Below are 27,123 nucleotides of genomic sequence, written 5' to 3'. Positions count from 1 at the left end.
GGTAGACTTAATTGAGTCAGATATCTTTATTGGCGTCAAAATACGGGATATAAATTATATTATATTAAAGAAAGGAAAAAACAGCCAATTTAACACACCAAATCCTCTGTAAGTGCGGATTCAATAATACACAAAGTGAAAAAGTGCATGATAGGACCGCGACTCGAACCCGGGATCTTCATCGTACCGTGTTGATGCGTTAACCACTATGCTACTCAGTCCACTCTCAAAACAGTCATATATTCTTCCACTCTTCGGTGCTCTTCCATTCAAATTACATGGAAGAGTGCCGAATTTCAGCGGACCCCCCCCCCCAAAAAAAAAAAAAAACTATGGATTCGCACTATCTGTCATTTTCGATGATTTTATATATATCCCTCTTTCCCTATGTTGCAGGGCACGGCATCGGAAGTGTCATTGTTCATCTCAGCGACTCCGAAAATTATGGATTCGAGACTGATATTAATCATTTTCGATCATTTATATACATATATATATATCTCCTCCTCCCTCAAGTTGCGGGTCTGAATTTGGATTTAGACGAGATCGAAAATGTCACTGTTCAACTCAGCGACCCCGAAAACTATCGATTCGATACTGATATTGGTCATTTTCAATCATTGGTCATTTCGATATTGTATCTCTCCCCTCTCCCTCTCCTAAGTTACACCGTTAAAGTGAAATAATAAAATCCCTCCCAGGTTCGAACCTCATCTATGTTGAAAATTTGATCGAGATCGGTCAGGTGGTTCAATAGATTGCTTATGATCTCCTTTTTGGTTTCCACTATTGTTCCGGTGTATTTATTTATTTTACGTTGTAATTGTAGAGAAGCCGAAGCAATATTACAGTATTTTTAAAAGCATTTTTTTTTGTTTCAGGATATGAGCGAGGGTGAGGCGTTCAATGAAGAGTGTGACCATGCAGTTATGCCCCCGACAGAAGATAACTCAAACGATGAGAATGATGTAGATGACGAAACCATGTCAGGTCAGTAAGGCAAAACTGGAACTTAGTGTTAATATACTGTGTACCATTTTTTCTCCAATATTAAAATCATAGTGGTTTGCCCCGATAAAAGATACCTTTTCTATGCCCACATTTAACAATATTTGCTAAATTGATTTTATACAAACATCAAAATTAAAGTATGAATTTATTTCTGGATTGGAGTTCGGGGGGATGATGACTCAGTGGTAGAGTGCTTATGTATGATATTTGGGGTCCTTGGTTCAATCCCCGGCCGAGTAAGTTTGTGGAGGACAACATCGTATTCATGTTTTTTCTCGGATTCTCCCGTTTCCTCCCACTTTCTCATTCCATCAGTTCTTCCACCATCATTCACTTGCCTTAATCGTAGTCTCCTTTAGCCTAAAACGACATAATTGTAGTATGTTAAACTCAAAAATTTAATTTAATTTAATGTATTGTAATTTAATTTAATTTGGAGTTGGGGCCACGGTGGCTCAGTGGTAGAGCGTTCACTTCTGGTGCTTGGGGTCCCTGGTTCGATCCCAGCTCGCGCCAAGTGAACTCTGTGATGAAAAACACCGTGTGCGGGAATTTTCTCGGGGTTCTCCCGTTTCCTCCCACTTTATTTATTCCACTATTCCATCCATTTCTTATCACCGAGCCCAGCCGGCACAAACGCGGGACGTAAAACTCAAAGATTTCATTTCATTTGGATTAGAGTTTTTTTTTTTTTTTAATTTCATTTCATTTAGATTGAAGTTTTTTTTTTTTTTTTTTTTTTTTTTTAAATAATATAAATCTCAGAAATACCGGTACGACATAGAATTGTAACGTACTTTGTAGTGTATCAAAAAAAAAAAAAAAAAAAAAAAAAAAAACTGCTTAAAACATATATCAGTCTGTACCATTCATATTTGGTAGTACACCATTTAAAAGTACTATTGCATTATGATTTTAGTAACAGTGTATTTTTTATTTCATTTTAGGTGATAATGATGTGGAGTACTCAATGTCTCAACCACTCATTTTTCCGGAGCAGGATTCAATATCAGATCAAAATTTAGGAGCGACAGGGTAAGTGGAAGTAATTGTTAGAAGTTTGGAATTATGAATTTAAAATACGGAGCATGTTAATTAATTAGCGTCTTGCAAAAGTGGTTAAAGAGAATGTGCATATTGCAAATACAGCCAATTATAAGTAACTTGCACTGCAATATCTTTGTGTGTGTATTTCTGATGCTGCTGTACTGAACACTTGCTGATGAGAATACATATGAATGAATTATAAATAACTTTCCTCCGTATCTCGTGAAGATATTTTGCTAATGCGTATGAATAATTTCGGTTCGCGCTGGATCCTTTCTCGACACCTGTTACTGTTGGAAACATAATTTGTTTACAAGGTTGAAGTTGTTGCTCTGAAAAATTATAGAAACGCAGAATCATTTGAAAACAATAACTTGTATATTACTGGTAATTCTCACACGACTTCACTTAAAAATTCGTCGCTCAAGTTTTTTTTTTTTTTTTTTTTTTTTTCATATTCTCTTATCTCAGTATTGAAAGAAGGAAACGTGGATGTCCGTTTTAAAACGGATTCGTATGAAGAACTTGCAGAATCACTTAACCCTTTTAAATTATATCGTATATTTTTATACGATAAGATAGCACCTTAATTATTCGATTTAAAAAAGTACTAATAAAGCTTTTTACTTCGGGGATTTTTTGTTTTTCCAAGCCTGGAGGCGTTGTAGAATACGTTATATATGCTTTCACGCCTTTCTGCATCGTGACATAGGGTTGGGTGACGTCATTACTTGCAACAAAGGAATTTTTGTTAGGCCTATTTTTATTATTTTTTGGCGGGCTTACTCTTGCACCTAGAAGATTGAAATTTTGCTCACACATTCAGTACATCCTTAGTATTTTTTAGATTTGTTTCAGATCTCTGCGTTAACACAGGGGCAAGGGGTCCAGAGGGGCAAAACGGTAAAAAAAAAAAAAAAACGGATATTTTTTTAATGAACAATCTCTTTTTTGCTATTTTCCCACTTCAGGTACATGATGGAGACATGTAAATGGTACCGTTTGAAAGGCTGTTCTGTTCTGAAGAGAATGAAGTGCGAACCATGATTCTAGGATAAATAGGGATGTCTCAGGAAATTTTTACCTGAGATCCTGTTTTATACGGGAATTTTGGGTATTGTGGGAATATTCTTAGCAGATTGGCAAATATTTTTCACTTTACTTTTTAAGATAGAAATTTTCAAGATAGTGTGTGAAATTTTGTACACACATTCAGCATACCCCTTAGTATTCTTCAGTTGATTTTGAGATCTGTGTGTTAACACAGAGGGAAAGGGGTCCATGAGGGCTCAAATTTGAAAAAAAAAAGTAAAAAAAATGCCGATTTCGCTCAAAATTTTCCGCCTCAGGGGCATGATAGGGAAATGGGAATGGTACCGTTTGAAAGGCTGTTCTAGTCTGAAGAGAATGAGGTACGGACCATAACCCCTGCAAAAAATAGGGATGATGATGTAGCTGCTTGACTCAAAGTCTGTAATTTACCTAAAAAAAGGCACAATTTAAGAAGGTTAAGAAATCCGTTAAAAAATTACAGTCACGTTTTCTTCTTTCGGCATTGAGATAGTTGAGTGTGGAGAAAATCTTGAGCGACGAATTCTTAAGTGAAACAGTAAGACAATTACAAGTTATGGTTTTCAGGTGGGTCTGCGTTTCTATAATTTTGCAGGCCAACAGCTTCAACTATGTAAGTAAATCGATTTACAAACACCGGTACAGGTGTTAACAAAGGATCTAGCGCGAACTGAAATTATTCACACGAATTAACAGAAAATCTTCACGAAATACAGAGGTAAGTTAGTTATAATTTTATGAAATGAGCTTTATTTTTCCATTCATTTTCGTTGTGTTGAGCTAGCTCTGAAATGGAACCGTTAGTTTGATGTTTTGCAGTTATGGTGTCTAGTCTCTAAAAGGGTGGTGATAAATGTATTTGAGTGATTAAGAAGAAATCCGTGACATTTAGAACGTGAGAAAAAGTTGGAAGGAGAACCCCGAAAAAACTTGAGAGTCTGATATACTACAAATAATACAAAATTTACTATTTTTCTTTTGCTTGTTTTTCATAAGTGAAAGGAGATAATGAAATGCAACGTACCACAATCATAGATAATGTTATTCTAGAACAGAAAATATGAACCTGAAGAATTTTCAGTGTTGCCATCCATAGAAATTACAGTGTTGTTAGAATAACAATTCCTCAAAATCTAAGTTAAGGCAGCGACTAGAGGAACGAACTCCATTGCATTTGAATACGTATCATGTTTTGGAATCTTGTAAACTACTTATTAAGTAACATTATTATTTAATTTTAATAACTATATGTTAAAACTATTTAGTTTATTACATAAACTAAATTCAGCTATTATTTACAAAGTAGTTCACAGGATTCCAAGACAACATGATACGTAATCAAATGCAGTTGAGTTCATTTCTCTAGTCGCTGTCTTAACTTAGATTTTGGGGAAATGTTATCCTTGTAACCAGTGTTGGGCAAAATCAATTGAAATCAATTGCAATTGATCAATCAATTGAAAGTAATTGCTCTGAAAATCAATTGCAATTGATTTCAATTTGTAATTGACAATTAATTTCAATTGCAATTGAATTCAATCATAAAATTTGCAATTGAATTTTCGTCAATTGTTAATTGTCAATTGCAAAGGGTGCAATTGAAACATTCAATTGTTAATTGCAATTGACAATTGAAACTTGTAATTGTTAATTGCAATTGAAATCAGCAATTAAAACTGAAGATAAGAAGATGTGTGTATATTGTATTGTCAACTTGTTACTGTTTTACATATTTCAAATAAGGTACTTATAAGAAATGCTGGATACCTACCATCCCTTTCCCCCCTGGGAAGAAAGCCGTGAAACTAAGTATTTTTTAAATATATTATGTTTATGGTTCTATCCCCCTCGAAAGAACTCTATATGCCCGTCATGCATACAATAGGAATGAGCACGAGCGAGTTAAAAACTCGACTCGACTCGAAGTAGACATCTTTGAGTTCGACTCGACATCTCGGCTCGAAAAATTTCCCCCAACTCGACTCGAATTCGGATCGAGTTTCCAGTCGAGTCGAGCCAATTCGAGCTAAATCCTTTGTGTAGTTCCAAGTACTACTATCTTCAAGTATCCTACATAGACAATATAATTATCAATGATACTACTACTACTACTATAACTAATTATTATTATAACACCGTGTACCTGTATAAACATGGAATATAGGCGGTTTGTATCGGAATACTAAAAATTAGTTAACTGTCGATCTCGGTAGTCAAGAAATCTTCAGGAGGCAAGGACATCGGTCACGAGGTTCTTGGCTTGAGTTCAGGAGGAGCAAGTATTCGGGCTCGAGCCAAAAATTGTTAGAAGTTATGGGACTCCAGCCAAACATGTTTAAAACTGCTCGACCCGGGTTTAGGGTTGTCAACGACTCAAGCGGCTCGCTCAAAGCTCATTCACTTATCGAGCCGAACCGAGAAGTGAGCCGAGCCAACAGCTCATCCAACAGAGCCAGCTCGAGCCGAACCGAACCGAGCTGATTGCTTACCCCAACTGAGCCGGTTCGAGCCATTGGCTCAGTTAAGCTAACTCGAACCCAGCCTATGGACTCGTTTCAACGGAGCTGGTTCGAGCCATTTTCTCCAATCGAGCCGAGTCGATAACTCGCCTTTACCGAGCCGGTTCAAGCCATTGGCTCAATTGAGCTCAGTCGATGGGTAATCCCAACCAAGCCAGCTCAAGCTGTATGCTCAGTTGAACCGAGCCGGGCTGGTTGACATCACTATTCCGGTTGGGCTTCTACTTTGGCTAAAAAATTGGACCGTGCAGTTCTCAGCTTTGATGGTAAGAACTACAAAAAATTATATGAAATCTTTAGTTTTACGTCCCACGCTTATGCCGGTTAGGCTAAAGGAGACGGTGATGATGGGAAATGAATGAAATGAAGAAAGTGGAAGGAAACGGGAGAACCCCGAGAAAATCCACGAGCACGGTGTTTGTCCACCACAAAGTCCAAACTACGCGAGCTGGGATCGAACCAGGGACTTCAAGCACCGGAGGTGAACGTTCTACCACTGACCCACCGCGCCCCCTGGTAAGAACTACAGTATATACTTATATTGGTGCTCACGGCGTCATTAACTTGTTCCACCACCAACGAATTTCGAGATACTTTGTTTTGCATCTTTTGTGCGTATTTTGTGTCGCTTTGTGTGCCTATTCCCAGATTTTGTGCATCACCGGAAGTGGGTCAAAATGGGCCTACAAATATGACGGAACAAATTATTGCTCTTCCACCACCAATGAATTTCGAGGTCGTTTCCTTCACATCATTTTGATCCGTTTTGTGCGTCTACTTCCGTTTTGTGCGTCACCAGAAGTGGGTCAAAGTGGGCTTCCAAGATGGGACGAAAATGACCAAGAGTTCCGCTACTATCGAATTTCAAGGTCGTTAATTTCACATCGCGTACCCTTTTGTGCGCCTATTTCGACGTTTTGTGCGTCACTGGAAGACGGTCAAAATGGGCCTCGAAGGTGAGACGAAAATGACCCACTTCTCCGCCACTACCGAATTTCGAGGTCGTTCCTTTTGCATCGACTACTGAATTTTCGTGCTGTTTCGTGCCCCCATTTCCACGTTTTGTGTGTCACCAGAAGTGGGTCAAAATGGGCTTCCAAGATGGGACGAAAATGACCCACTTTTCCGCCACTATCGAATTTCAAGGTCGTTAATTTCACACCGCGTACCCTTTTGTGCGCCTATTTCGACGTTTTGTGCGTCACTGGAAGACGGTCAAAATGGGCCTCGAAGGTGGAACGAAAATGACCCACTTCTCCGCCGCTACCGAATTTCGAGGTCCTTCTTTTGCATCGACTACTGAATTTTCGTGCTGTTTCTTGCCCCCATTTCCACGTTTTGCGCGTCACCAGAAGTGTGTCAAAATGGGCCTCCAAAGTGTGACGAAAATGACTCACTCCTCCGCCACTACCGAATTTCGAGGTCCTTCCTTTCGCATTGACTAGTGCCTGTTGTGTTACGTTTTGCCCCTATTTCCACGTTTTGTTCGTCACTAGAAGTGTGTCAAGATGAGCCTCCAAGGTGTGACGAAAATGACTCACTGTTCCGACACTATCGAATTTCCAGATCGTTACTTTCGCATCGTTTAGTGCCTTTTTTTTTTTTTTTAAGTTTTCTGCGCCTATTTCTCGTCTTGTGCATCACCCGAGGTAAGTCAAACGGGGCTTTAAAGTGGGAGTTAAATGGCTCACTGTTCCTCCACTATCGAATTTCGGGGTTGGTTCTTTCGCATCATTTAGTGTGTATTTTGTACAGTTCTGTTCGCCTACTTCCACGTTTTGAGCATCACCAGAAATGCGTCAAAATGGTCGATCAATGTGTGAGGAAATAGAGCCATTGTTCCGCCACTATCGAATTTGGAGGTCGTTTCTTTTGCATCGTATAGTGCCTGCTTTGTACTGTTTTGTGCTCCTATTTCCACTTTAGTGCGACAACGAAAATGGGTCAAAATGGCCTACAAGTATAGCGGAATAACTTAATGCTGTTCCGTCACCATCGAATGTCGAGGTCGTTTTCTTCACATTTTTTTGCATGATTTGTGTCGCTTTGTGCATCAGTGGGAGAGGGTCAAAATGGACCTTGAAAGTGGAATGGATATGTCTTTTTCTGCCATATTTGTAGGTCGTCTTTGACCCACTTTCGTTGGCCTACAAAACGTGAAAATATGCGCAGTAACGGTAAAAACATGCACTAAACAATGCGAAAAAGCGACCTTGAAATTCGATACTGGTGGGAGAGTGGATCATTTTTCTTCCCATATTGAATGCCCATTTTGACCCACTACCTTTGATTCGCAAAACGTGGAAATAGGTTTACAAAACGGTAGAAAACACGCACAAGATGATGTGAAGGAAACGACCTCGAAATCGTTCCTGACGGAACAGCATTAACTTGTTCCACCATATTTGTAGGATAACATTGACCCATTTCCGGTGACGCAGAAAACGAGGAAATAGGCGCACAAAACGACACAAAAAATTTCCACGTAATTAAGCTAAATTTCCATTTAAGTTTGTAAGCTTAATTATATGGAAAATTTTATACATTTTTCCTATACGTTGGTCTACTTTACGTTGATTTGGGACTTTTAAATTTTATTCAGTTTTCCACTGAAAAGTATCTATAATTCAACAAGGAAATAATTATTAATTATAATTATTATCTATATAATTGAATTCATTGTAATTTGTGCCATAACAAACACTTTACCATTTCGTACTTGCTGTTATGCCCGTTCTTCGCATGGATCAGATAAAATATCAATGTAAACGAACTGAACAACGGGAGAACAATTAAGAATCATTTCTAAAATTGGATATATTTTGTGTGAATATATATCCAACAACGTACATGTGTTTTCATTGGGAAGGCCGATGGGGCTGAATTTGAACGTATACACTATCGGGGGTGTCACTATACGTCTGAGCAACCCCAATAAATATGGATTCGACACAAATTCTATTACTTTTACATGTCCCGGTGAACCAACCCTTAGACCCCCTTGGTTCGTATTGAGAAAAAATCTCCTCTGGCCCCCACCAACCCCCAACCAATACCGCGAAAACTATGAATGTGACACTAGCATCTGCCATTTTCTACTACTTTTTACATATGCCGGTAAAAGTCCCTATAATCCTCTGGTTCCAATTAAAAGAAAAACAATGCCTCTGGCCCACAGCCGATGGGGGCTGTATTTGGAAGTCAACGCCTGTGGAAGTATCACCATTGATCTCAGCGACAGCGAAAACTATGGATTTGACACTAATATCGGTCACTTTCCATTATTTTTACATGTCTCGCAGTTCCCCACCCCCGGTGACTCCCGGCCCGCATACAATGGTGGCTAAATTTGAAAATCATCGCTAATGAAAGTATCACCATTGATCTCAGCCACCGCGAAAACTACGGATTTGACATCGGTCATTGTGGATTATTTTTACATGTCTCGTGATCCCCTTTATAATGCCACCCTTTCTTAGCTGATGGGGGCTAAATATGAAAGTAAACATGGTCTTGAGTTTCACCATTGAGCTCAGCTATCCCGAAAACTATGGATTTGACATTAATATCGGTCATTTTCGATTACTTTTACATGTCTCGGAATTCCCCCCTCTGGTGACCCAAGGCCCGCATACAACGGTGGATGAATTTGAAAGTCATCGCTAATGGTAGTGTCGTCATTGATATCAGCAACCGCGAAAACTATGGATTTGACACTAATATAGGTCATTTTGGATTACTTTTACGTTTCGGTATCCCTCCCCCTCCCCGTTGACCCCCGGCCCGCAGCCGAACACGGTGAATTTGGAAGTTAATGCGATCGGAGTTTCACCATGGATCTCAGCGACCGCGAAAACTATGAAATCGACACTGATATCATTCTACTTTTACATGTCTTGGTAAACGCCCCCCTGAGACCACCTGGTTCGAATTTTGTTGAAAACGCTTTGCCTTGGTGTGGGACCTGGACCAAGGTATCTTTGACCAAAATTTGGTAACTCTCGGTCGACTTTACTGGTCCCCAGGCCGGTCCCGGTAAGCGTCCCCTGGAGACCCCCTAGTAAAGAATTAAAAAAAAAAAAAAACTCTTCGTCTTGGTCTGGGGCCTAGACCAAGTTACCCGTGACCAAATTTTGAAAAGTTTCGGTCCACTCGTATCGTCCACAGGCCACACAAAGATAGACAGACAGACACACGAACAAACTCTATTTTATTTATATTAGAAAGGTCAGATCCGCCGTTATTGTATTAGTGCGGTGCTTGAGCGATTGATTGTAGAAATTCAAACTCCGATGAGTGATAATTTTATAGGCTTGTTTTATTACAAGTTTAAACTCTTTAGTCAGTAGAGAAGAGGTCGTGAATCATGGGTCAGAGTTGATGACAATGGGTTTTGGTGGGTCTGTGGGTCACAGTGGGTAAGAGTGGTTTATGGTGGGTGGTGGGTCAGAGTGGGTCACGGTGGGTCGTGGGTCACGACGGGTGGTGAGTCAATTGGTCGTGGCTAAAGTTTTCATTGCCCCACGCCCTCTCTGAACTACTGTGTTGAAAATTAATCAGTGAAAATCAATTGCAATTGATCAATCAATTGAAAGTAATTGCTGTGGAAATCAATTGCAATTGAATCAATTGCCAATTAATTTCAATTGCAATTGAATTACAGAATTCAATTGCAATTACTTTCCACTGCAATTACTTTCAATCAATTGATCAATTGCAATTGATTCTCCTTTTTCAATGGCCAACTGCAATTAACAATTAACCATTACTTATTTCAATTGTTAATTGCAATTAACAATTAAATTTACAGATTAATTGTTAATTGTTAATTCAGTTGAAATTTGCCCAACACTGCTTGTAACACTGTGATTTCTATGGATGACAACACAAAAAATTCTTCAGGTTAATATTTTCTGTTGTAGAATAATATCAATGATTGTGGTAAGTTGCATTTTAATATCTCCTTTCACTTATGAAAAACAAGCAAAAGAAAAATAGTAAATCTTCTGTTATTTTTAGTATGTCAGGCTCTTAAGAACACTGTATGTCCCATGTTAATTGTCTGCTGGGCCATTATGACTTATTTGAAAGCTTCGATGTGTTTGAATGCTTTCAAGAGATAAAACTAATAAGTTAATTGGTGAACTTGTTAAAATTGTATTATAAACAGCTATATATCAAGTGTAAGTTTACTTCTCTATCTTAACGCTCTTTCTACGAGTGGATTTCAACTTGTGAAATTTCTTCCGTCAATAATCCCTGATTGGATTGACTAGTCACAGAATTGTTGTCCTGTCTAAAATTATAGAAACTCTTCTCCAATCGAATGATGTATTCGAAATTCTTTCCAAGGATCATTTGTTAGCGAGAATTTAGTAATTCGATTAGATCCTCAGTTACTTCATGATGTCGGGTCAGCATCGGAAATTTTGTGCTCCCACCGGAAATTGAATTCAGAACCACGCGGCCTAACTATTCAGTTGCGATAAAATACTTTTCTTTTTTCCTTTGTAGTAAAGTTCTATTAATCGTTAGGGCTCGATGATTTAAACAAACACTTCGTTTCGTTTCTGTTAAGCTCTGAAAAATAAATAAATAAATAAATAATGTGGACTTAGAAAATATTTTAATTTATCGAAATCTTTGTTTATTTTATGCACGTGAAATTTTTACCTACCCGCTTATTAAACTGTTCAGAGAAGCCGGAAAAGAATGTCTTGTCTCCATTATATAACTTTCGGGTCATGCGAAACTGTATATGCAACAAATTGTCACAAACTGTAAGAACGTCCTAGTTACTTACACTGAAGAACGCATTTTTCTCAAACTTACATTTTTCTGCACACGTCGAGATTTTGGATTTGAGACACCACAGGTCCATGGTTTAGTACTCTCTCTTTCGTGGTATATAAATTGAGGACTTCCTAGTTTCATTCGATTCGGTCTCTAATATAGTCACCCGTAACTAGCAGACCAACACCTTGATCTTTCAAAGATAAACAGCCGAGTCCGCAACGCTAACTCTGATCTTATTCACCTATTCAGTGACAGAAACACTCTCAATTAGCATCTGTCCTCATTCTAAGTCGCACTGGATAAGTAGTGAATCCAGTGGACTTCGTGTCTAGTCTCTTTCGTCGATCTACAAGGCGCGTAGCGTGCGTAGTCGCTAACGCTGTCGCATTCGATGCGAGCGGTCCCGGGTTCGATTCCCGATGGGGGCACCCGGTCGAAAAAGTGTAAAAAGCTTTTTCAGGACAGCCATTTCTCATTCACACAAAACAAATTCCGGAGTGATACCTAACTTATGGGTCCTAGGCCGCTTCCTTCTTTTTCCTTCCCCGGATAATTTGCTCGCCGAGGAACTTTCTCTCATAGGTGACGGGTTAAATGGCCATACAAAATCTAAATCCTAAAAATCCTACAAGGACGAGCCGTTTCCAAGTTCATAAGAGGGAAGCCATCTCCATCAACAGCAGATTAGTTAGAGAGGAATATATTCCTTCTATATACAACTTCACTATACTAGAGTAAACACTCTACATTCCGTAAATGTTCAGTGAAATGTAATTATTGACAACTTGTGTGTCAAGCAATCCATTTCCGCGAAAAGACTAAGATTACCAAGATTAGTAAAATACGTGTGTCTTTATGGCACTCTATATTATAGTATATAAGCTCTATCTTCATCCCTATGACAGGCCATTAAGGGATGTTGACAATAATTACGTAAAAAAGTCGTTGGTCTTTTTCTCCTTTCAAGTAATACGGTTTGGAATCCACGTTAAACTGTAGATCCACATCTCATATAGCCTCAGTGCTGGAAAGAGATGTTAGCCTTCGAAAAAATCAAGCTCGTTCTTTTGTTAATACAGTTAGTTCAATACATCGAAATGGAAAGTAATGTTACGTTCGTTTCTGCACTTACACGTTGATTAGAATATTGAAAAAAAAAATTTTTTGATATTAAATTTAGTGTTGTTGAAAGTTATTTTGTTCTTAAGAACTCCTTACGAGTTGGATTAATATTAAAATACACCGTGTTTCAAAAAGAATGACCTGATAGTGGATGGTAATAATTACGGAACATAGGACATGCCAGCAACGAAATGAGTGTTGTTTAAATGGGGCGTGGCCTAGAGTTTCAGAAAAATCGCCGTTAGATGTTAGTCAATGCGTCTTCTCAGTTTGCAATTAGCCAGAAGTAAGATGGCGTCAGCTCAACAGAAGCCGGTTTGTATGCTGCAGTTTGCAAAGACTTAGTCAGTGATTTCGATCCAACGTGATTTTCATCGGCGTTTTGCCATTGATCCACCTGCACCCAAAAATATTCGTCGTTGGTATCGCCAATTTGGAGAGATAGGATGCTTGTGCAACGTTAAGAGTCCAGGTTGACCTCACACTTCCGATGAAGTGGTGGAAACAATTCGACAAATGTTTGACGGGAGTCACATGTTGGTGAACACATAGAGTATTTGTAATAGGATAGCTAAAACTAGAAGGTTTTGTAAGTATTTCGCAATTTATCCCATTTTTGTAATATGTTTTTATCAATACATATGGACTATTAAAATCAGATCATTCTTTTTGAAACACCCTGCATTTTAGTCCTATAACAAAAGTATTTTTTAAAATTACTTTATTTAATTTTTACTTTTTAATTTCCTAGTTAACGAGTATAATTATAGTATTTAAGACACTAGTAAATGTCGTAATAAGAATATGTATGATGGTATTTCTTACGTGAAGTTCATTTGTCAGTTCTAGCGACAACCTTGAAACCTTTCCCCTTCCTCTTCCTCCTTGTCATGAGGGCGTTCTATGTGCTTGCACTAAAGATGGTTTATTTCGATCAAGGGTTACTCGCAAACACACAGCAGAAGGCCTGGAGGATGAAATAATGCTGCTTCACTTGTTTGAGATGCAGGATCGCAACTCTTGTTCTGTAGAACCTTCTCACTGGACAAAGCCTACACTCTTTAATTCTACAGGTACGTCAGTCACACTCAATTTAGTCGATATCTAATTTTGTTCATTTAATTTTTTACGTAGTTTAAGCCTATGTTGTTTTATCTATATATTAACCTTTGAGCGGGCGCCATAACACCAGCGGGCATGTTGAGCACTGTGCGATATAGAGTAATACTGACAGAAGCTATTAATTTTAACATAAAAATGTGGTTTGCGTGTAGGTTTCAATGTTTCTTCAGAATATTAGCACAGAAACATTACACATGACATTAAAAATTAGGACACAGAATATATTAAGTACATGATAGAATATTATGTTTTGAATAGAGTTATGCTTTACAAAACAGAAATATATTTTCACTGAATATTCTGCTTAGAAGGTGTTATGATATGATAAAGTCACTTGATTCAATATACACTACTTCTTTCCTTTACTCGAAGACATATAACGTATTCCACACACCTCTCAGATTATGACTTACGTTCTCTTGAATGTCAGGTGTTTATTCACAATCAGTATCATTTGCATTGCATTCAACGCAAACAATAATTTTTGATGAGTGATTTTGCAGGTGAAAGAGCACATACTACACTTCATTGTTGTAGACCTTAGCTCTTGGCAGCGCGCAAAATCTATAGATGATAAATTCTCATATTCAGTATCAGACATTTCTTATTCTGAATTACTGTCATATTGATTTATTTATATACTTTCATCACTTAGATCACTATCAATTTCATGTTCTACGTCATCATTTGACATTACCTTAAGAAACCGTCAAACGTTAGTCGCCTGTAAATTTCTTCCGCCATCGTAAAAACGCATTTACCTTAGACGGAAAACAGAATAACACGAGCGGGCGCGCCGCGCATTTTGTGCGATACAATTTACTTCCATCCAATAACATGTAATAAACAAAAATAGATGTGCGGGATGACAACAATGACTATTAGAATATGTAACTGAAGAACCCCGTGAGAAATAGAAAGAAGCCATGTTTCACTCAAATTGATGAAAGAGCTGCATTATTTGAAAAATGATATTTTTCCACTTCTTGATCTCCGAAACCACAAGTGCTAGAAACGTGCCGCTTTCTCTGGTCGATTCCAAATTTTGTGTAGATTGTTCAGTTCTAATTGAATATTTAAAAGCATGACTGTTATTTCGTTATTACATTTTTTAGGGGTACACTGGAAGTATTGAAATTTTTAAAAAGTAAATTATCGTATCCTATGAGTTATACATTCCAACATAACACAGTTATATATAGGGGTTGTATATCTCTCAGGAGTTCGTTTCAAGGCCAAATTATAATGAAAAATGAAGGATAACCACTTCTCCAGGCTAAGATGAATCTTTATTGTTCGGAGTGTTTTGCCCAATGAGCACCATATACCATTGACATAATTATTTGTGTATGTAATGTATTTGCTTATTACATACTGCATGCACGAAGAAAGAAAAGCTAATCATACATGAATTAGAAACTCCAACCGGAAGTAGGCTCAATCTTGCAAACGGTACGATATTTTGAAAAAATAATCGAAAAAATCTCCCCTTATGGTATCCTTTGCCGATTTTTATCAAGACGTCTTTTACTTGTGTCTGTAGAGGGACATGTACAGATGTGTGGAATGACAAGGAGATTCATGCTCATATGTGAATGATGCGCTGTGTAGAGAGCGCAGGTTCAGCTAGTACTATCTATTAAATTGGAAAGATATCATTGGGCTTTTACCAAGTAATATTTACCAGTGGCAAAATTACAACATGCAAGTGAATCTCTATATACCATGCCTATAAAAATACTATCATATTAAAATGGTATTAGTCGCTTTGAATAATCGTGAAATGAAATTGGTCACATTTGAAAGAAAAACTCAAATATTTTTGTACATGTCAACAATGGATACAATGTCAATAATGGACGTGATCAAACACTGTAAAACGATTAGATTTCTGTGAACATTTTATGGTACTAATGGACGATAATGAAGAACTGTCACGAAAAGTAATTTTCAATGATAAGCCAACATTCCATGTTAGTGGAAGAGTGAACAGGCATAATGTTAGGATTTGGGGGAGCGAGAATCCACATACCATTTTGGAAGTTGAAAGAGACTCTCCTACAGTGAATGTCTTTTGTGACATATCGAAACATAAAGTCTATGACCCATTTTTCTTTCGAGAGGCCACTGTTACAGGTTCAACTTATCTTGAAATCCTCACTATTTGGTTATTTCCACAATTGTAAGAAGAAGGCAATGAATTTATTTTCAAACAGGATGGAGCACCTCCTCAGTGGCATTTACATGTTCGGGAGCATCTGAATGAGAGGCTTACAGGAAGATAGATTGGACGTGCCGGAAATTATGATAATGTCTTGTACAAGTGGCCGCCGAGGTCGCCTGACTTGGCGGTCTTGGACTTCTTTTTATGGGGTTACGTAGAGGATTGTGTCTACGTATTCCCATTGCCTCAAAACCTGCAAGAAGTGCAACTTCGTATCAATGCTGCCATCTAGTCCAGTTCATCAGATAAGTTGGAGCGTGTGTGACGTGAATAGGAATATAGTCTTGATATCTGCATCGCCACTCGTAGGACACATACTCAATGTCTATGAGCTATAGTAAAAAATATTTGAATTTTTGTTTCAAATGTAAAAAGTTTCATTTAAATACGATTATCCAAAGCGACGTTATATCATTTTAAAGTATGATAGTATTTGTATGGACATTCTGTATATTCTTTCTTTACACTTCGTAACGTTGTGCGTATAATTCTTCGTAACTTAACAAAGAATAATGTTATTTTAAAATATAACACAAAATCAGTAATTGATACGGAATATTTTTCTTTAATCACACTCTTATGAAAGAAGATAGTGCACAAAATAACTACAAGGTGTCTACTGATACTTAAAATACTGGAAATTACTGAAAATTTATATTGATACTGGAAATACTGAAAATGTACTGGAAATTATTATGTAATACTGGAGGATTGTAAAAATTTCCTTTGAAACCCCACAAGATGACAGCCCTACAATCTGAGTGTAGGTGGTGATAGGGTTAACGGCCAACAACTGAAAAACTTGCTGGTTCCAGAAAGAAAATGTATAGTATGTGTAAGTGTTTATAAAACGTTATCTTTATTTTATATGCAGTTTGTATTGTTAATATTTGTGAAGTGTGAAGGAAGTCTAAATATATATATGTAGTACAGTGAATCAGGTGAGGAAAGGCTTGGTTGTGAGGGGTGAGTGAAGGCTCTCTTCTCTTTCTCTTTCTCTCTCTCTCTCTCTCTCTCTCTCTCTCTCTCTCTCTCACACACACACACACACACACAGAGTGAGGGGATTCTGGGTGAACTAAGGGCCAAAAAAACACTTACTCTTCTGATTTTTTTACCCTTCGATTTTAAGCCACTAGTTTTTGTTCATTCTTTTTGTGATAATATTAAAGAACACTGCTTTTTCAACATATTTTACAGGCTGTTAAATATCACATAATACGGGATGAGCCGTATTGATGGAACATGTATTTTGAATACTGTGAGCAATAATAATCATGCATAATTTTCATATAGCTTAACAGGTAATGTAAGGATGGGAGTTACTGATACGTGTTTCTTTCACGAAATCATAATGATGTGTACCGCCGTTGAAATTTCGTACATCAAAGAGGCGGTCTTCAGTAGTGGGATCTCCATCTTCACAACACAACGGTGTTTCAAACAACATTTTAAGAAACTGGTAGCACCAGTCCGAAAATTCATACCACGTGCTGTTCACAACTTTCGTGAGACCGCAAACGTGAACCAAAAACTGTCCCCTGGGAGACCTCGATAATCTCGCAATGCAATAAACATCGAACTTGTGTCCAATGGCTTGGACCAAAGTCAGCTCGGCAATTGTCATCAGGTGCGTATTCCACATACCAGTGAGTGACGAATCCTTAAAAATGACTTGTTGCTGTATCCATACAAGCTACAGATAGTGCACAAATTGTTCAACCAAGATCATAAATTGTTCAACCAAGATAAGGTTCAACGAATCACATTCTGTGGATGGCTAATCAGCAAAGGTGATGACTTTGTGCAACACCTTATCACGTCCGACGAAGTTCAATTCTATCTCAGTGGTTATGTCAATAAACAAAGCTATCAATTTTGGGCTAGACAAAATCCGCAACTGTTGCATGAAACACCATTGCATAGTGCCATGGTTACTGTGTTTGTGTGTAGTGAGTCATGCCTGTGCGATAGTTTTTTTTTTAATTATTATTTTTTTTAGAACGAACATAATGACACCGTTACTGTCACCGGTGAGCGGATGTTACGAACATTTTTCATTTCCGAAATGAGGCGGCTTGGCGTCAGAGACATGTGGATGCAGCAGGGTAATGCTACCAGTCATACTGCAATAGTGTAAGTGACAACCCTTCGATGACACTTCCTGGGACGCTTCATCTCCAGATTCGCAGATTCGGTGATATCCATTGGCCACCCAGATCCCACAATCTAACCCCACTGGACTACTTCTGTAGGATTATCTAGAAAAGGTGTGCACCACAAAGCTCAGTACCATCAATGAACTGAAGGATAGCATCCGAAGGTAGATAGCAGCCATCCCTACTAGAAACCTGTGCCAAACTATCCTGAACATCATTATTACGATAAAGAATGTTCTCATCATAGTGGTGCCCATCTAAGGGGCGTAATCTTCAAATACTGAACACAGTGCAGAACTCCCGTTCTTTGGCAGTGTGCTCCACATAGTTATTAATAAATGTGTTCAACATGCACCACAAATGCATTTTAAATGTCTCTCATAAATATAGCCCACCCTGTACAGTCGAATGACACACTTACTTTTCTTTCAGTTCACCGTCGTATACTGGAATTTTTTCTAGCAGGATACTGGAAATATCCAACTCAACTTCAGTAGATATCTTGAACTAGTAATAATGGTTTTCGTTTTTGTACACTGTAGAAATGTTCATCCAAACACGTCCTGCAATAATCTGGCACCAAAAAGTAAGGAGAGAAGTGAGCGGAAGAAATACTAACAAAGACCAGAGAGATTGGTCCAATCTAATTTTTTTAAACACACACTGCCATGTTCCGATGGGAAATATGTTATTATCCATAAGATAGGATTACACGAGTATTGATGATACGGGTAATACTTGAAATGCAGTAGATGCAGTCGCTTCCTTATCATGGATTTATATTGACGTCATCTCTCAGATGTAACACATTTAAGAACTTAGACCCTTTTTTTTAAAATTCAGTAACTGTTATTTATTTCTTAAATTGACAAAACCAGTTACTTTGGACTATTTCTGTTTTTAGGTTCGAGATTCAAGTCTGGTCGCCGTGTTAATCGTCAACCCTTGGTCACAGCTAGTAGCGTCCTGGACACTCTTCAGTTTGACATGGCTAACCTCGTGGTAGGATCCAGTAACATCAGCAACATAATTGGAAACAGTAGTGGTTTAGTTGGATCCTCTAGTGGACTCACCAGTGGACCGTCTAGTATTTGTAGTTCTCCCTCCGGTTGTACGGCTGCATCCAGAAATTCCACCACAGAACCAGCCAGTCGAGAAACAAAATCACACACAGACAACTGGTTAACTGCTCCCAAAGGTACGTATACCATGATTTACTTAAATTGCTTTTTCTTCTTGTAAGGATTGCTTGGACAATCATCTTTAATTTGTATATTGCTCTATCAGGTAACTATTATCTTCTGCTAAAGTTCGTTTGCAGAAATATAGTGAAAATTCGCCTGTGTTTAAACTTTCTGACTTGACGAAGCTTGTAGCTCAACGCATGTCCAACATGGGAGTATCGACTACCGAACGTGAAGTAAACCGAACTCGTTTAAAGGACAACCTTCTTTCTTTTGTTCCTGGACTGAGAGCTGATAAAAGTGGCCGAGAAGTAATCCTGAGCTTCGAGGAAAATGTTGGTGATGCGATTAAAGATGTGTGTGCCTTCAATGATTTCAGTGATGACATGTGTTTAGCACGTGCTGCATCAATTCTACGTAGAGAATTATTCAGAGATTTCCCAAAATTTCAAGGACATTTTCATCCAGAGTTCACTCCAGCAAACTGTGTCCCAACCATTTTACTCAACTTTACTCGTATGGTTCTTGAAGGTGAAAATATTGATATTGAATCATCAAATGAACATGAAACACGTTTAGCAGCTTTGTTGATAGCCCAACTAATACGTTTCAACAGTGTGGAAAAAGAAAGAAAGCCTAGTGTGCAGCGGCCACGCCATTCTTTGAAGAGTGAAACCGCGCTTCCTCTATATGTGGGACTAATGGTCCACAATATCACCAGGAAAAGGAAGATCATAGATAAACTAAACCAGTTAGAGATCTGTGTATCACATGACCGAGTACAACAAGTGACATCAACTGTTAGTAATCTGTCCACCACTCATGGTATCAAATCCGTTTATTACTGCCGCAATCGACAATATCGATCATAATCCATCATCATCTACATCCAGTGGATCTTTCCATGGTTCTAGTATAACAATTATACAGCATCCTTGTGTTTCTAGTGACAATACAACTGGTGAAAATTTCACTATTACGCAGTGGAATAAGAACTTGATTGGCGAGCTGCCTGAAACTTACACCACCATATCTCCATGTAACAAAGTGATATATGATCAGATACTTCCTCGTATCAATACTTCGGAAATGCCCTCTTCTACACTCAACTCTGAAAGCCTCCTACAGCCATGGCTTCAATGCATGCACAACTGCATTTCAAGTGAAGAAAATGAAAATTTAAATACTTGAATCTCCTTTGCATCTTATTTCGCTAAAGTACCATACAATTGTAAAATTCCAAAGAGTCATGGTATGTTACTTCCTCTTTTGCCTGAAGAAGTAGCTTCATCTGCGATGGTGAAACATGCAATGGATATCATCATTGCTGCAACATCATAACTGAACAATTCACAGATACCAGTGATGACAGCAGATCAACCAGTGTATGTTATTGGAAAACAGCTCCAATGGTGATATCCTGATCAGTACGGAGACGATAAAGTTGTGCTAATGATGGGTTCCCTCCACATAGAGATGATGCTACTCAACTTGCTGGGAAAGGTTGGACGGAAACTCTCATAAAAGCTGGAGCTGCTACACCAGGGGTTGCAGAAGCATGCCTCAATCATCTTACGTAAAACGGTCGAGATATTCTCATGAAGTAACCCTCGCATCACTGCACTACATGAGAATGCAGGCATTCCAAGTGACTGCAAATTCAAGTACAGATGATGACTCGATTCAGTCGTGGATTTTAAGAAGGAAAGCAGAGTCCCCACAATTCCTTTTCTGTAATCAAGTCATGGAGCTGGAAAGTTTGCTTCTATGCTTCATTTTTAGCATCCGAACATCTAATTACCACATGTTTTGGAGACATTAGAACTTAGCCCTATATACCCATGGACATTTGCCCTGGATGCTGTTCATTATTCTCGGTGGTTGCCTGTATTTGTTCGCACTCTGAAGGAGTTACCAACCAGACATCCAGAGATTTACGCGGAATTCTGCAACGGCCATTTTACTGGTTCTAGAACTGGAGCATTGTTTTCATCTATCCCCGATGACCAGTACCACGAACAAAACAATAAGCTTGTGTAAGGAAATGGAGGTGCCAAAGGAATTCTGGATAACAAAGACGCTTTATTGAAGTGGATGTTGGCAGGTCCTACACTTTCTGCAATGTTATCCAAATCCGAGGAGAGTATATTTTTCAAGGCGCAATCAACATCATCGCGACCACTGGATCATCACGAAGATACTAATGTTCATAATGAAAAGTTTCGGAAACACGTGAGAAATTTTATTGCTGCTCTAAATGAACATGGAAATCCAATTGAAGGCGATGTGTTGCTATCAATTGACATTCGGCAGATAATGCCAAAAGATGAAATGAGGCAGAGAATTAAAGAACTGCATGAGAAGGTACTTCACCAGTATGAGGAATACGTAACAAATCGTCTCGATTATGTTAAACTCTCGATACACGATGTCATTCCGAAAAACAATATTTCAATATTCAATACACCCGTGAAAAAGAAATGTCACAAACGAGAAGATAGTGAATTTGCAAAGAGATTCAAATCTCTCTTGTAAATTGTTCATCGCATCGCAATCACGTGAAAGTGATATCTATCAGTTCTTTACTCACGAGAACCAACCATGTCCCCCTCTCTCTCTGACAACGGAAGACTACGTCAATCTGCTAACAAACAAGACGTACTGGAGTGTATTAACATCGAATAGAAGGAGAGATCTGACGCACCTGACTTCAGTGCCACTGTTCTAAACAGGCGGCTATAGTGCACATTCTTAAGGTCGGTAAATCTAAGACGTTTCAAGACTACTTCCACCAAGTTTTTAAACCATATATAAATTATGTGTTGAAAACCGTAACTCGAGTAGATGTCGTCTTTGATACGTACAAGTCCACTTCTCTTAAGAGCGATACCAGACAGAGAAGAAAATGCAATAGAGGCGTTTACGTACGTGTTTGGCCATCTACTCAAGTTCCGAGATATTTTAGTGACTTTCTGAAAGAAGGCAGTAACAAAGAACAGTTATTTACGCTTCTAGCGGAGCTGCTCATCCAAGAAATATATGATGGTAAAGAAGTTGTGTGTACTGTTGGCGAGAATGTTGAGATTTCATCTTTAGTGCTAGATGTGAGTGGTGTTTCACCAGCATGGCATGAGGAAGCAGATGGACGACTTATGTTACACGTCAAACATGCAGGTGAGCATGGTCACAGAAAAGTACGTATTCGAACAGTAGACTCAGATGTAGTAATTGCGATCGGTGTGTTTAGCAAGATACAGCACCTTGATGAACTATGGATTGATTATGGATGTGGAAAGTTCAGGCACTATATCGCAGTTCATGATATCTGCTCCTGCCTATGTCCCCAGATCCAGAAAAATCTACCTGCATTTCATGCTTTTAATGGGTGTGACACTGTGTCAGCATTCTGTGGAATAGGCAAACGAACGGCGTGGAAAGCATGGATGCAGTACAGGGAAATGGATTCAGCATTTCAACATATGTACGAAATGGGTTTTGAGGTAGGGGAAGAGGTGCTTGCTGTTATTGAGCGGTATGTCGTTCTCTTATGTGATAGAACGTCTCACTTGAATGATGTGAACGAGTGTAGACGGATACTGTACACCAAGAAAATAGAAAACATACCACCTACGAAGAATGCACTTATTCAGCATATAAAGCGTGCTGCTTTGCAAGCAAAACTATGGCACAATTGTACAAATCATGAATATATGACACCAGATCCAAACAGCTATGGATGGAAACGAAGTTGAGATCAGTATACACCTATTTGGACAACAATTCCAGACATATCCAAAAGTGATAAGCAACTCGTTGCATGTTCTTGCAAAAAGCGCTGCTCTACATGCAAGTGTGTGAAAAAGAGTTTACCATGCTCCCAACTGTGCACATGCGAAGGACACTGCTCTACAGCTGATTTTTGTTAAAATTAAGTTCAAATTGTTCACAACTTTTTCCGTTATTAACTATTGTAAATGCACTTAATAAAAGTAAATGTATTTGTTTCAGTATTAAACAACTTAAAAATATTCCAATAAACTGAGTCACCTCTGAAACCTATAAATAGACATGAATTTTACACATGTAGCGCTTTTCCTTCCTGATTTATGCTCAGCTTGAGCCTTATACGTCGGCCATTTTTGAAAATTGCGGCTTCCGGTAATCAAGCATATGTCTCACCATTCCAGAAACTTTCCAGTCAACTCAGCGACCTCGAAAACCTATAAATGGACACCAAATTTACACTTGTTGGACTTTTACTCCCTGATTTACTTCCATAAATAGCATTATAGGTCCGCCATCTTTAAAAATGGTGATTTTGTCATTCATTATGTATTTTACAGGTTAAGAAACTATTCCAATCGACTCAGCGTCATCAAAAACCAATAAATAGACACCGATATTGCTCATTTGAGATACTTGCATCTGACTTACACCTACACTTTGTGGCACAGGGCGGCCATTTTGGAAAATGGCAGCCACGACCACCCTAGACCAGGGAAAACCTATGTCCCGGTCTTTTTCGATTTCTTATTATCTATACGTACTGCGCTGAAAAGGACAGACTGGTATCCAGAAGTGAAATATTTTTTCGCTAAGCTATCCCACTACATAGTTTATATCGTTTACCAAACATTGTTAGGGTCATCAAGTGTTAGTAGGCTCAGGTGAGCAGGTCACGTAGCTAGGATGGAAGAAAGTAGAAACGCTTTCAAAGTCTTGACTGGAAGATCAATCGGAAGACAACCATTAGGAATACGTAGGCGCAGATGGGAGGACAATATTAAGATGGATCTCGCAGAAATAGGAATATAAAGTAAAAACTGGATCCCGTGGACTAAGGATAGAAGTCAATGGAGAGCTTTTGTGAACGCAGCATTGAATAGGGTTAATGGATCATACAGTTATTGCTATTATTATTATTATTATTATTATTATTATTATTATTATTATTATTATTATTATTATTATTATTATTATTATTATTACACAATTTATACCGTTTGCCAAACATTGTTAGGGACATTAAATCTAGAAAGCTCAGGTGGGAAGATCATGTAGCCAGAATAGAAAAAACTAGAATCACTTTCAATGTTTTAACTGGAAATTCAATCGGAAAACGATCATTAGGAAGACCTAGGCGCAGATGGGAGGACAATATAAAGATGGATCTCGCAGAAATAGGAATACAATGTAGAAACTGCATTCAGTTGGCTAACGATAGAAGTCACTGGAAAGTTTTTGTGAACGCGGCATTGAACCTTCGAATTCCATAGACAATAGAGTTAGTTAGGAATTTTATATATACACTAACAATGCCTATTGTGGCTTCTAACCTCTGAATTTTTCTGTTGTTTTTTTGAGTGTGAATTGTAGTATACCTGCCAATTATCACTTACTCTTTTTTCTCTTTGTCATCTTTTGAGGTTGATACTGTTTTCTTTTCAATAAAAACGTAGACATATACGTATCATAAGTTTAATAATACTTTGTGACTTAAGGCTGAGAAACGTATGGTGAAATTACTAATGTAATGTATCTTAGGATAATCATCATAGGTATTCTGCCAGTATTGGCTGGTTACTTGCCGCAACTGAAAAACTTCCATGTTCACACTCTTCTGCTAACCTCTTCGTTTTTCCGTACGATTTTTCTGTTTTGATATTGTTCATTAATAGCAGCCCCATTCGCCCTCTCCCTCTACTTCCTGCCACCATACTCTCTAACACATCCCCAATGATACAGTTTCTTCTTAGCCAATGTCCCAACCACTTCCACTTCTTAATAATATCTAAAATCGTTCTTTTTCACCATCACCATTTCTAGTACCCTCATTCGCTTTCCGCTCGACCTAGCTAATGCGCTCTATTCTTTTCGATACCCACATTTCGAAAGCCAGCCTGTTTTCATCGTTTTCGCGTAATGCCCAAGTTTCTGACCCATGCAGCACAATACTCCACACGAAGCATTTTATGAGTCTTTTTCTCAATTCTGTATCCCACAAAATAGTATCTTCTTTCTCTTAAAGGCTTCTTTTGCCATTCCTATCCTTGCTTTTATTTCGCATTCGCATTTCATAAGATCACTAGTAATACTACTCGGGTATCAAAAACTAGTCACCTGTTCTATTTGCTCCCTTCCTATTTCCATATTTGACATCGATCCCTTCGTTCCAGTCACCATGGTTTTTGTCTTTCTAACATTTATTTTCATCCCATTCTTTGCAGTATTTCAAGTTTTCTAACATCTTATTGATCTTTTCTTCAGATTCCGCAAGAAGCGCCATGTCATCTGCAAAGCGTCTTAGGACAAAACTGTGTAGAAAATATGTACAGATTTTTAGAGTGTAATACATCATACGTAGGGCCAATGGACATTTGCACTGATTTTTTTTATTGCTCTAAAAAAAACTTCAGAGCTAGCTGATTACGGAGAACATTTTCTTTCGCTCATACGACGATTCTAGCCAGTCGAAATTTGCGATTGAATCCCGGTCTGCTACTAGTGCGCGTAAAACAACGACCACCATGTTTGTACGTCACACGTCGGTACAGGGGAAAAGGTATGCGTCGCTCACTAAGGAAACGGCTTAGCGAAAGATACGATGCATGTTTTTCAAATGTGTACGACGTTGCTAATAACACAAAGAATAAGAAAAGTAACAGAATTTAAGGTTTATTTAAAAAGCTATTTATTTATTTATTTCCAATTATTTGAATATGCTTGAATATCTTAGGACAAAGTTGAAGTGTACTAATTTACTATATTATTGACATTGTTTGCAGCCTGAGGTAAGAAACTAATTAATATTCTCATGTTTCGGTCACCGACCGACCTTACGAAGCGAATTTTATTCATTCTTAAGAAAAAAAATCAACGCATAGTTATTTGATAGTAGAGTGCTAATTTCTTATATGCAAGTTCATCGTGGATTCGATAGTTATGCGGCCTTTGGCGTGGGAGACCCGGGTTCGATTCCCGGCGGGAGTTCATATGGTTCGGATTCCACGTTAATCAGTAGGTCCACGTCTCATATAGCCTCGCTGCTGAACGGGACGTTAAACTCAAAATCAACTCAACTCGATAGTTATGCGCTCAGGGGGAAGCTCAAGGAAATTAATACATGAAAAAGCATTTCTCCAAGTAAAATTAATCTAAATTCTTTATTGAGTTCAACACAAGAAAACACAAGCTTACGATGATAATTATGTTCATGAGCATTCTGATAATTTACCAGTGCTATTATCGAACTACTTCGCACATTAGCAATATTATTTCATCATAATATTTTCGTGGTTACTGTCGTTTTCTTTAGCCCATGGAACATACTCGTAAATTGTTTATATTAGTCCATGTGAACATTTACAAATTGGGTGAAGGATTTTGAACACATGAGTTAATATTTAAAACAACAAATAAACAGATGTAGTCTCACAGTAATAACAAACTAGTTACAGTGGCTTACTACTGAATAAAATAAAATGAAATTTCTACTTTTATGTTCCACGAATTTGTCCTGTAGGCAAATGGAGACCGATGATTCATGAAAGTGAATGATTATAAAAGAATCGGTGGAATGGTCATGTGGGAGGAAACGTCTGAATCGCGAGAAAACCCACGGACACGATGTTGTCCACCACAAATTCATATGGCTTGAATTTGAACCAGTTACCCCTCATACTAGAGGTGAGCGCTCCGCTATTGATCCACTGTGTCCTTGGATAATGAATGTTTGTGATATGTCATGACGAGTAATGAACACAATATTCTGTTCCAGTGAGTGAAACAATATAAGAGAAATCAATCTACTGGACGAAATTTATCAAAGGCTGAACTCTTCAAACGTTTGCTTTTATGACTTTTTTTTT

At 38.2% G+C, this 27,123-nt stretch overlaps 1 protein-coding gene across 3 annotated transcripts in view; it reads left to right on the top strand.

Moving 5' to 3' along the window:
* Positions 1-27,123, top strand: part of LOC145694395 (E3 ubiquitin-protein ligase TRIM37-like) — a 194,628-nt gene that overhangs the window by 151,195 nt on the left and 16,310 nt on the right. For 2 of the 3 annotated variants that reach the window (XM_081770570.1, XM_081770571.1), the window contains exons 9-12: positions 882-990; positions 1,959-2,046; positions 13,410-13,639; positions 18,976-19,269. In XM_081770570.1, the coding sequence (XP_081626696.1) occupies positions 882-990; positions 1,959-2,046; positions 13,410-13,639; positions 18,976-19,269 (721 nt within the window). The remainder of the gene's footprint in view (positions 1-881; positions 991-1,958; positions 2,047-13,409; positions 13,640-18,975; positions 19,270-27,123) is intronic. The other variant, XM_081770573.1, reaches the window with a different exon arrangement.

Source organism: Thermobia domestica, chromosome 9 (genome assembly GCF_964235325.1).
Source record: "Thermobia domestica chromosome 9, izTheDome1.hap1.1, whole genome shotgun sequence".
NCBI lineage: Eukaryota > Metazoa > Arthropoda > Insecta > Zygentoma > Lepismatidae > Thermobia > Thermobia domestica.
Note: the sequence above shows the minus strand (reverse complement) of the source record. Positions and strands in the feature narration are given on the sequence as shown.